General features: G+C 61.6%; 2 protein-coding genes across 3 annotated transcripts; one reads left to right on the plus strand and one right to left on the minus strand.

Annotated features, from left to right (window-relative positions):
- The first annotated feature begins 1525 nt into the window (after positions 1-1525).
- AGXT (alanine--glyoxylate and serine--pyruvate aminotransferase) lies at positions 1526-5094 on the plus strand. Its single transcript, XM_026855483.1, has 11 exons — positions 1526-1705; positions 1835-2027; positions 2363-2427; positions 2504-2604; positions 2835-2905; positions 3234-3318; positions 3594-3689; positions 3949-4018; positions 4137-4232; positions 4445-4573; positions 4975-5094. Exons 1-11 carry the CDS (start codon positions 1541-1543, stop codon positions 5080-5082), a joined length of 1179 nt encoding a protein of 392 aa, XP_026711284.1. The 5' UTR covers positions 1526-1540; the 3' UTR covers positions 5083-5094.
- On the minus strand, positions 5015-10256 carry MAB21L4 (mab-21 like 4). 2 transcript variants are annotated; one of them, XR_003399076.1, is made up of 7 exons: positions 9758-10241; positions 8445-8667; positions 7512-7665; positions 5991-6347; positions 5679-5816; positions 5179-5232; positions 5015-5131 (listed from the first exon to the last, which is right to left on the minus strand). XR_003399076.1 is itself a non-coding variant. In XM_026855482.1 (5 exons), exons 1-5 carry the CDS (start codon positions 10239-10241, stop codon positions 5724-5726), a joined length of 1311 nt encoding a protein of 436 aa, XP_026711283.1. In that variant the 5' UTR covers positions 10242-10256; the 3' UTR covers positions 5701-5723. The 2 variants fall into 2 exon arrangements, 1 of the variants encoding a protein (XP_026711283.1); XM_026855482.1 differs by lacking the exons at positions 5015-5131; positions 5179-5232 and having other exon boundaries at positions 5701-5816; positions 9758-10256.
- Positions 10257-11033: the final 777 nt, after the last annotated feature.

Here is an 11033-nt window from a genome sequence, read left to right on the forward strand (position 1 = left end):
CTTCCCGCCGGCCCCCGCCCCGGTCCGCAGCCACCGGCTGCCCCGGCTGCCGGCGTCCACCGCGGTGCGCAGCTCCTCCGCCCCCGGCCTGATGCGCCCCCGGGTGCCATGGCCGGCTCCTGTCCGGCTGCTCTGGGGAATTCAGACCCAGAGCGGGGGGAAGGTGGCGCTTTTGCTGCCAGTTGTTTGCAGCAGCGCGTCCTCCTCGGCCCTCCACACCAGCCCAGGGCCACACATCCCCTCCCTGCCCCAGCCTCTCCGCGTCTCCCCGCAGGACAGGCAGTGGAGAGGTCTTCATCCACCCACCCATCGCAGAGGTAGCGGGTCTCTTCTCCCGGTGTTTTAGGGCCCCAGCTCCTCAGCGAGGCTGCGAGGATCCAGCAGCAAGCCCAGTGGCAGGGAGTCCCCTCAGCCGGAGGAGCACATGGCTGGGGCACAAGGTGAGGAGCTGGATCGGGACCTCTGAGGACATCAGGACTTCTGGTCCTAGCTTCGGCAGGTGATGACCAGGCCCCAGTGCCCAGGGTAACTGTGGTTTCCATCAGCCACGCCGGTTCCCGGCTCCTCTCAGAGATGAGCATCCAGCTGTCTCTCACTTGGCGTCGTGGCAGCCCCACGCACCTGCCCCAAACACCTTCCACACCAGCTTCCAGTGACACCTCTGCCAGGGGGGCACTTTGCACCCCATAACCGTCATCCCCAGCCTAAAGTTTTGCCCACTGAATGGCTCCTCTAGCCAGGGACCTGTCCCTGGACCTGCCAGAAGCTGGCAGTGAGCAGAGAACATTCTTGGGGGATCAGCGCAATAGAGGGACCATGGGCACAGGCAGCGGGTGACAGGCACAGCGTATCGAACAGGTACCTATAGCCTGAGGCATCACGACAGGCTGCAATGCCCATGAGCCAAGCTGAGCCCGCAGAGCACAACTCGCTGCAGCAGAGACTGCGGCCGCGTCCCACCTCATGGCTCTGCCCTTGCACAGCCCACCCCGATGGCCAGCCTGCTCCAGGTGCCTGTCCCTTGGCCTGGCACCCTTCTGCAAGGCAGGTCCTTGGCCACAGAGCTTTGTGCTGTGGGAGGACTCATGACCATGGCGGCTGTGCCAGGCTGGTGCCAGCACAACCATCCCATGGCGCAGGTCCTGCGTACCCAGGAGCAGGGATCCCACCTTCTGGGATGCTGTTGGCAACCATCAACCAGTGTCCATGGGGATAGGGCCTGTGTGGGTGCTTGCCAGTCCCAGAGGCTGCTGTGCCTGAGGAGCAACCCCTCCAGCACCAGCAAGAGGGGATCCCCCAAAATGATGGGGCCGAGAGAGCAGGGACAGTGCTGGTGGCACATTAACTAGACAAGGAGGTGGCCAAGGGCAGAGTCCAGGCTGGTGGGGGGAGCACCGAGCCCCAGGGTCAGGGTCCACTGAGACACGGTGGACACTGCTGGCACAGGATGATGCACTGTGCTGCGGTGCTGGGTGCTGCACGGGCAGCCTCCACTGCTCCTCTCCTCCAGGCTGGGCTCCTGGGGGCGGCAAGGCGTGCCATGACCACCAACCTGCTCCGAGTCCCCCCGCCCCAGGAGCTGCTCCAGCCCCTGGCTGTGCCGGAGAGACTGCTGCTCGGGCCGGGGCCCAGCAATGTGCCCCCCCGCATCCTGGCTGCAGGTGGCCGGCAGCTCCTGGGCCACATGCACCCCGAGGTGCTGCAGGTGAGCTGCCCCAACCCAGACTCTTCCACTCCCCTCCCCTTCTCTCCCTTGACCCCCACGAGGGGCTGGGACAGCTCTGCTGGGGCAAGGGGGACAGCAGCAGTGCCAGCCAGTCCTCTGCCACTGCAGGTGATGGACGAGATCAAGGTGGGCATCCAGTACGCCTTCCAGACACAGAACCGGCTGACCCTGGCCATCAGCGGTACCGGGCACTGCGCCATGGAGGCTGCCCTCCTCAACCTCCTGGAGCACAGTGACACGGTGCTGGTGGCCGTCAATGGCATCTGGGGACAACGTGCTGTCGACATCGCCAGGAGGTTGGGTATGCTGGGGACAGCCAGATGGCACTGGTGGGGCTCAAGAGACCAGGCTTGTGGGCAGGATGCCAGAACGTGACCACTGGCTTGCTATCCCCATCCTGCCGGCAGTGGCAGTGACATGACTTCCACAGCCAGAGAGCACTCCAGGTTTTTCCAGGGTGATGTCCCTCACTTACGGTGGTTTAAGGCTCTTTCACCAGACAAATCTAGGGGAGGCCAGACCCTGGCAGGTGGCCATGCTCCTCGTTCATGCATGACCGATTCCCCGGCTGAGCAGGTGGCTGCTCAGTGGGAGGGTGCCCAGATTTCACTCTCCCTCTGCCCAAATCCCTCCCAGGAGCTGATGTTCATGAGCTGCTGAAGCCCCCAGGCGAGTACTTCACTCCTCGGGACATCGAGGAGGTGAGTGCCAGTCACAGTGCAGGGTGGAAGGAGCAAGCAGGCCCTGGGGACAGTCACCTTCCTTTGTTTTATGCAGGGCCTGGCACAGCACAAGCCCTCGGTGCTCTTCATCACCCATGGCGAGTCCTCCACAGGGGTGCTGCAGCCGCTGGAGGGGCTGGGCAAGCTGTGCCACAGGTGGGTGTGCAGTGGGCACTCACCGGGGCTGGTGGTACCCCGAGGTCACTGTCCGGGATTGGAGCATGGGGATTTACATGCCTTGGGCTCTCCTCTGACTCTGTTGTGCTGGAAGCAGCTGGTGCCAGTGAGACATGTGGCCTTGGGGGGACCAGGATGCTGGGACTGGAGCAAGAGGAGGTGGCAGGAGGGGTGGCAGGGACACCAGGCTGAGCTCTGTCCTCCCACAGGCATGGCTGCTTGCTGCTCGTGGATGCAGTGGCATCACTCGGGGGAGCCCCCATTTTCATGGACCATCAGGGTAAGAGCCACAGTGCCATCATGGACACCCAGGGGACAAGGGGGCTCATGCCTAGGCCAGGGAAGGAGGACAGTGGGATCAGCCCCACCGCCCATGTTTTGGGCTAGCAGCACTAGAAACTGGTCCAGCTGCAGCCAGAGCCTGTTCCTCTGTGGGGACTGTCAGCAGCCCCAGGGTGTCCCCCAAAGCTGCCTGTCCCCCACAAGCAGGACATGCAGCATGTGGCACCCTGTGCTTCTCACCTGCCACTCACAGCCAGGCTGGGGGGTCTCAGCATGTCTCTGCTGGAGCCCCTGGTCCCCAAGGAGCTACTTTCCCTCTTGGGCAGAGATCGACGTCCTGTACTCGGGGTCTCAGAAAGTCCTCAACGCCCCCCCTGGCAGCGCCCCCATCTCATTCAGCGAGCGAGCCAGGTAAGGGCAGCCCTGTCCCACTGCAGGGAAAGGCAGTGGGGCTGGGAGGAGGCTGTCATTCCCCCCCACTTTGCCAGCCACCCAATTGGGCCCTGCTCTGGAGAGCACACCCAGCAGCAGATCTGTGGGGTCAGAGCCCAGCCCAACCCTGGGCAGCGATGGGTGCTAGAGCCACCCTCTGCGCTCACATTGGAGGGACCCTTCCATAGGACTGGCCCTACCCTAGAGCTGGTCTGGTCAAGGTCCAGCTCCTACCCAGCACTCTGCTTCACCAGGGAGAAGATGCTGAGGAGGAAGACAAAGCCTCTGTCCTTCTACCTGGACGTGGCCTGGCTAGCAAACTACTGGGGCTGTGATGGGGAGCCACGAAGGTGAGGGTAGGCTGTCCTTGGACTGATGGCCGCAGTCGTGCCCCCTGCCTTTGGGGCTGCCTGGCCTGCAGGGCTTGGGTCCTGTCTGCCCATCACCCTGTGGGCTGGTCACAAAGCAGCCCTTGGGGGTTTGCATCCCCTCGGCACTGGGTGAAGAGGAAGGAGGATGCTGTGTGCCTGTTCCCCCCCGCCACAAGCTGGAGTACTGCTCTGCCACAGGCTGGGCCAAACCTGCCTGCCTGACCCTTGGGTTTTGCAGGTACCACCACACGGCGCCAATCAACACCTTCTTCAGCCTGCGGGAGGGCTTGGCCATGCTGTCAGAGATGGTGAGCGGCACCAGGCAGGCAGCGGGGCACCGGCAGTGCTGGCTGGGCTTGGGGGAGAGGTGGGTGCCAGGAGGCCCCTGTCAGCAGCAGGGATCTTCTCCCTTCTCTCTGCCCACAGGGTCTGGAGAGGTCCTGGGAACGACACCAGGCCAACTGCACCCTGCTGTGCCAGGGGCTGCGCGACCTGGGGCTTGAGCTCTTTGTGAAGGAGGAGGTGGGTGCAGGGCGAGCCCGCTGCCGTGGTGCGGGTGCATGGTGAGGACATGGCTCTGTGCAGCTGGAGACATGCCTGGGCAGCTTTTGATGTTGGAGAAAGAACTCCCATCTGCCCCCAGTGATGCTCTCTCCTGGCAGACCACCAGGCTCTCCAGTGGCCAGGGCCAGAGCCAGGAGCTGCAGACTTAACCGGGTTTCTCTCTTCCTCAGAAGGCAAGACTTCCCACCATTACCACTGTCAGGGTGCCTGAGGGCTACAACTGGAAGGAGATCACAGCCTTTCTGATGGACAACCACGCCATTGAGATCGCCGGGGGCCTGGGCCCCTCAGCAGGCAAGGTGGGCAGCATCCTCCCCTCCCGCTGCCTGTGGCCAGGCCCCCAACCCCACTGCGGCAGCATCCATCGACAGCACACCCCAGCATTAACCACTGCTCCCCAGCTGCACATGGCAAACACACAGCTGGATGCATCACATTGCCCACAGCGATGCATAGCGGCTCCTAACCACACACAACTGTCGGGTGTAATTGAATAACTGCACACATCATTAGTGGGGTGACTCGTCTTTAGAGGAAACACGTGTTAAATAGGAGCAAGCAGGGAGTTGCGCACATGCCCGCAAACCCGCCGCACATGCGGCTGCTCCTCATGTGCCCCCTGCTCCGCACAGGAGCCTGCTGGGGCATGGCCACAAAGGTGGGGGCTGCAGGGAGACATTCGCCCTTCTCCTCCTCCCAGGTCCTGCGAATCGGCCTCATGGGCTGCAACTCCACCAGCAGCAACGTGGACCGTGTGCTGCGTGCCCTGCGAGACGCCCTCAGTCGCTGTCACCGCAGCAGGCTGTGAGAACCCCAGCGAAAGGGGAGTCCGGATGAGGCAGCACAATGCTTCCCCCCTGCCCTGCTGGCAGGCAGCTGGCTGGCAGAGGGACTCCACCATCACTCGGGATGCTGGCAGGGAATACTCAACACCCAGCGACACAATGGGAAAGAGAAGCTGGAAGAGCGGGGGACGTGGAGGTGAGGGCTACAGCTCAGCGGACACAAGACGTGGCTCAAAGCTCTTTCTCCCGGCCACTGTGCAGCGTCACTCCTCACCCTGATGGCCTGGCCTCCCAGCTGCTCCCTTCCCCCTGGCCCCAGGACATGGCAGCCCCACTGCAAACAGACAGGAAAGCTGGCTGCAGGACCCAGCCACAGACCCTTTCCACTACCATCACCCTCGGCATCCCTGCGCCAGAGCCCAGCAGCACAGGATGCCATCCAGTCCCCCCACATTAAGGACAAAACACCCGCCCCAGTGCCCAGCTCTACTAGGGCGCTCAGGGCCATGCATCCCCACCCAGCTGCAGCAGACATGTGCTCACTCCTCGGTACCGTCTTTCCTCAATAAAGTGACACGGCAGCGTGCTGCTCCCCGGCCCTGTAGCTCGCCTTGCACACCTCCCAGTTTCCAGACACCCAGATGGGGCAACAGCAGGGTCCTGCTCAGCTCTGCAGGGGAATTTCTTGCTGGATCTTGGCGAGGAGCTGGGACATTGCTGAGCGGCGTGCACCGTCCTGGATCCGGTACATCTGGAACTAAGTGGAGGTGGGTGGGGAGTGAGGGGAGAGGGCTCCCCACTCTCCACAGTGGAGTTGGGCAGCCCATGCCTGTGGCTGCCAGGGGCTGGAGGGGCAAATTCCAGCACATCCTAAGCTGCCCAGGCCAGGCTGTGCTCTGCCTCAAGAGACCAGCGGAGGGTCTGGCATTACCTGGCTGAGCAGGATGTCAAAGTAGGGTGTGTCCCAGTAGGACCTGTCCTTGGTGGGGACATGCAGGAGGGCTCGGGTGCTGGGATCTGCCTTCCAGCTCTCAGTGCACGCAGGAGGGCCAAAATGGAAGCAGAGGAAGCGCCGGGGGTCCCGAGCAAAGCTCTCCACCTTATGGTAGAGGGAGGTGAGGTCTGGTGTCTCTCCTTGGAAGAGGTTCTCCTCTGGGTGCAGAAAGTGGGGCAGGCACTGGGTGGCCAGGCAGCGGAGGAGAATCACCAAGAGCCTGTAGACAGAGCCCTCCAGGTCCTGCCAGTCCTCTGCGGAGGAGAAGAGCTCCGTGCTCCACAGCAGCACCATCTGCAGTGAGGGAGAGAAGGGCGCAGGATCGGGCACTCCCCACAAAGGCTGTGCCTCCACACCCTGACCAATGCAGACATCATGTCCTCGGCAGCCTACGGCTGTGCAGAGGCTTGGAGCTGCTGCTTCAGGTGCAGCCCATGACGGACCACCCCTTTGTTTTGAACCTTTGCTTCACTCCCCAAAGACCCCCTGTGTCAGCTCTGAGGCAGGTCCCAGCTCTGCAGCAGCTCCAAAAAAACACACTCAAGCTTTCTGCAAGCACTAAGCAATAGAAAAAACCCTGATTGTGGCTTCAATCAGCCACTGGCAGGGCAGGTGAACCCTCAGCAGCTGCCACACCAGCTTCTTCAGCACTGCGCTGGCAAATGGCCCGGCAGCGACGCCTTTTGGCAACACAGCGTAACGGGCAATGCATATGGTGTGCTGGAGCAAAAAGACTCTTTTTTTAAGGACAGATGCATACTGTGCCCTTTTTAAAAAAAAAAAAATCCAAAACATCAGAGAATGCAACATAAAGCTAAACCCACAGGATCTGGGTTACTTGGAGCTGGAGCTGTTCTCTCAGCAGAAGTCAGCTCTGCCTGCTTCTCCACCACCAGCCCCGAGAGCCTCCACAAGGCAGGGCACACCTGGACTGGGCCACCAGCCGCTGTCCCTGGCACGGCCCTGTTCCCAACCAGCATCACTAGCTGGTCTGGGTCCAGAGCATCAAAACCAAGTTGAGTGGGGAGAGGAGGGTTTTGTCAGAGGAAACGCCACCCTCAGCCCTGTATGGGCACCTCCCAGCATGCCCGGGCACCAGACAGCTGGCGGCATGGCAGGCACAGCAATGCAATCCCCAGCATGGTCCCTGCAGACACAGGCAGCATGTGCCAGGGGATGCCTGACATGTTGGCACAGAGCCCCAGGTCTTATTGCTCAGGGTGTTTCAGGCTGGAGCTTCCTCATTCAATCCAGTAAGTGCCTGCCATTTGACAAGAAGGATCAAACCCCTCTCACCACGGCTAGTGGCATACATCCTTCCCAGACACAGCCACGGGCCAGTACATCCCAAAGCACTGCAGGCACTTAGGTTTGTTGCTTGGGACTTTCTTCCAGCAGCGATTTGGGTAGGACCTGCCTGACCAGAGAGCTGCTGTCTCACCAGCAGAACCTCCCTACCTTCAGGTGGTTGAAGGTGAGACTGCCTTTCCCACCCTCCTCTCGCCAGTCCTGGCTGCGTAGCTGATCGAGCAGGCGAAGGCTGTCCAGACGGGGCCCCTGCAATGTGTCCACTGCCCAGAGCAGCTTCAGGACTGGGAGGTGAGTAGAGGATCTGACGAGAGAAAGTGGTGTCAGGTGAGAGGGAGAATGGAGACTCCTCTGGCCACCCATATGGCCCCAGGCATGCAGCATCCTGGATCCCTCCTCCTGCACCCACCTCTGGAGAAGAGGAACCCAGGATACTTGCAGCATTATGGGGATGCTGCTGAGCAGCTCCTGCCTTCCCAGGAGGGACAAGAGGGGAGGAGAAGGGGGATTGTGTTCCCCTACGTGCAGCAGGGAGGGCTGCAAGCTGCCCCAGAGGGGCAGCTGGACTGGATCCCAGGGAGGGGCTGAGCCTCCAGCTGAACCACACTGTGCCCTAAATAAGCCTAAACTGGTCCAACCAGAGGCTTGGCCTCTCCTTGGGGCCAGGTAGCCACGCTGGAAGGCAGATGCGTATCACCCTGGCCCCACTCCCTCCCACAGCCTGCCCTGGGAGGCACTTCATCGTCCTGCTGCTGCCAGATGCACAGGCTCACTCCCAAAGCCTGAGAAGGGATCTGACAGCTGCCACCCTCCACATAACCTGGGTTCAGGTCCTGCAAACAATCTGGGGACAACACCTCCGCTGCATCCCCACCTCTTTCCTTGAGCTGCCTGAAATTTGGCTGAGGTTTTTCCCCCAACACAGAGCAGACAGTTGGGCATCATGAGAGGGTGACTTCACACACACGTTGACACATCCCTCCACTTTCCCATCCCCTTTCTCCCTAAACCCAGCAGTGCTGCCAGCCAGGGAGGATTCCCAGAGAAGGGTCACCCCGTTACGCACGCGGCCAAGCCACTCACCTCCAGCAATGGGCAGAGGCAGGGACAAAGTGGGCCTCTTCCGTGGCCTTCCAGAGGCTGCCTTCAGGGAAGCCCCCGTTGCTCTGCCGCCCCTTGAGCCAGAGCGGCTCCTGTTGCCTCCTCACCACAGGGATGATGTCAAAGCGGATGGTCTTCCAACCACCACGGATCAGCAAGGAGAGCTCCATGGCATCTTCTTGCAGATTTTCAGCGCTGAGGTCACCTAGATGCAGAGGGTTTGGCTGTGGTTAGGAGGTTACCACAGCCGGTCCCACAGGCTGAACTGGGTATGTGCCGCAATGTGCCCATGGGCACGTCCCACCCTGCTCGACTCATCCCTTTCCAATGCTGCAGTTTGGCTGTGCTTCCCTGGTGAAAGGCATTCTACAAACCCCACTGAGGTGCTTTTTGGGAAGGAACGTCACTCCAGTGAGGCTCAGGGCCAGGCCAGTGGGTGTGGGCACAACAGGAAGCCCTGAGTGGCTGAACAGGACCATGCTGCTGAGTGGCTGAATGGTGCCAAGAAAAACAACGTGGTCCAAAAAAATGGATCAGGAAAGGTCTCAGGCTGTGGGGGTAGAGGAAGATGAAGGGCTCTGGCTTGGCCACGGAGGAAGGAGGGAATGGTGGGCTTGCTGGGGCTGCATTAAGGGACTTTCAGACCTGCTGGTCCTCTCACATTACCTTTCCGTCAGGGCTGAGATTTACTTCAAGAAGCATCTTTGGAAACAGAAATGCATAAAGAAGCTGTTGGGATCCTATGGGCATTCCCAGGTTCCCTTCCCCACTGTGTCCTTCCCAGGGACGTTGCTCCCAGCTGGGGCCCATGTGTGTGCCCCAACATCCTGGTCCAACCCTGACATGCTTGCAGTTTGCCCTTGCAAACAGCCTCCACTGGGAAGCAGGGGGCACTCGAAGGCCAGGTGAGATGGGAGGAACGTGGTTAGGGTGAGCCAAGCATGCCAAGTCCCTAAGCAAACCTTCCCTGGGAACTAATGGCAGGGGTGGGTGAACCCTGCATTGAGCTGCTACCTGTCAAGGAGGGTGCCACCAGCCCAGGGTGAAGTTGTCTGAGGATTACTTGGCCCTGTGGCATGGCAGGGAGGGGTTTGCATCTCCCCTTCCTTAGCTGGGGGCAAAGCCTGTCCCAAGTGCATGTCAGGGCACTGGCTCAGTCACGCAGGCTTTGGGTAGGTCATGCTCCTGGGGACTGATGCCCCAGCCCGTGTGTGCAGGGACCACCACCAGGCTGGGCTCCTCAGCCATGCTGGAGGCAGCTCCTGGTTGGGGAAGCATCGCGCGGGCGTACACACCTGGCTGAAGCAGGAAGCGGAGTTGGCAGCACACAATGGCCGAAACGAGAAGCTCTTTCAGGTGCTGGAGGACTTTACCTGGAACCAGGCACTTCACACCACGTGCCTGCTCCGTGACACCCACGGTGCTTGTCCAATCCTCCAGGTCAGTCTCTGGAGAGGGCACTTCCAGATAGCAGGTGCCCAGCCCCAGACAGTGGCCATCTGAGGCATCCCTGGACTGGCATGGCAGCACCCGCAGGACACTGCCGTCAATCCGCAGGGGGACCTCCATGGTGACAGCATCCTCGGAAGCGCAGAGAGTGAACTCAAAGGCTTCCAAGTTCCTGGCGTAGTCCACAAGGAAGCGGGGCTCCCTGGCATGGATACCCTCCAGCAGGGTCAGCAGGATGTCCTCAGCCTGCTGGAAATGCTCCAGGCGCTGCCTCTCATGGGATACGATTGCCCCGAGGTAGCTCTGCCAGTATGAAGTTCTGGCTGCCATGGCAGCTCTGCCACTGTCCTGAGCTTGCTTCAAGCAGGAAGAAAAATATGTGGGCAGGGAGGGCAGGGCTGGGAGCCAGTGCAGGGTGGGTGGAGGGAAGCCACAGCCGGGCGTTGACATGCACCATTGCTGGGTGAGCGCCAGAAAGAGCTGCCTGGAGCACCATGTCCCCCCAGGGCGGGGGACTGAGTCACAGGGTGGCCCCCCAGCAGTCCAGCAGGGTGACAAGGGATGCTCAGCCAGCAGGTCAGGCCAGCACAACGCTGTGGTGTCCCACACCTCTCCCAGCACCTGGGCCATGTGCTGACAACACCCCCTCACAGCCAGTGCCAGGAAGGCAACCCACAGCCCTCCCGCCCTGGCCCAGCTCAGCCCGGCAGGCCCAGCTGCCTGGGACAGGTCTGCTCGGAACTCGTGTTGCATGGTGGGTGCTGGGAGCAGGCTCATGCTGGAGCCGGGCCGGTCTGTGGTGGCTGTGGGAGGGCTGTGGGACCCCACACCCAGGACCCTGCACCCGGGACCCCACACCCTGCAGGCACCCGGCGCAGCCATGTGGGCCCAGCCCACAGCTTGATCTGACCCAGACTCATGCTCTTGCCCATGCCCATGCTCATGCCCATGCCCATGCCCAGGCCCATGCCCGTGCCCAGGCCCATGCCCATGCCCAGGCCCATGCCCAGGCCCATGCCCATGCCCAGGCCCATGCCCAGGTCCTTGCCCATGCCGAGGCCCATGCCCATTGCCGTCATTCCCGACGCCCCTCGGCTGCGCAGAGCCCCCGGACCTGGCCCT

Source organism: Athene cunicularia, assembly GCF_003259725.1.
Source record: "Athene cunicularia isolate RWA chromosome 9 unlocalized genomic scaffold, athCun1 chr9_part2, whole genome shotgun sequence".
Lineage (NCBI taxonomy): Eukaryota > Metazoa > Chordata > Aves > Strigiformes > Strigidae > Athene > Athene cunicularia.

What these genes read in the sequence shown, in the direction of transcription:
- AGXT (XM_026855483.1), top strand. Translation starts at nt 1,541, where the DNA reads ATGACCACCAACCTGCTCCGAGTCCCCCCGCCCCAGGAGCTGCTCCAG. An exon ending in CATTTTCATGGACCATCAGG is followed by an intron (nt 2,906 to 3,233) that starts GTAAGAGCCACA and finishes CCTCTTGGGCAG; the next exon opens with AGATCGACGTCCTGTACTCG. An exon ending in TCATTCAGCGAGCGAGCCAG is followed by an intron (nt 3,319 to 3,593) that starts GTAAGGGCAGCC and finishes CTGCTTCACCAG; the next exon opens with GGAGAAGATGCTGAGGAGGA.
- MAB21L4 (XM_026855482.1), bottom strand. Translation starts at nt 10,241, where the DNA reads ATGGCAGCCAGAACTTCATACTGGCAGAGCTACCTCGGGGCAATCGTA. An exon ending in CCGCTTCCTGCTTCAGCCAG is followed by an intron (nt 8,668 to 9,757) that starts GTGTGTACGCCC and finishes CTCTGCATCTAG; the next exon opens with GTGACCTCAGCGCTGAAAAT. An exon ending in TTGACATCCTGCTCAGCCAG is followed by an intron (nt 5,817 to 5,990) that starts GTAATGCCAGAC and finishes ACCTCCACTTAG; the next exon opens with TTCCAGATGTACCGGATCCA.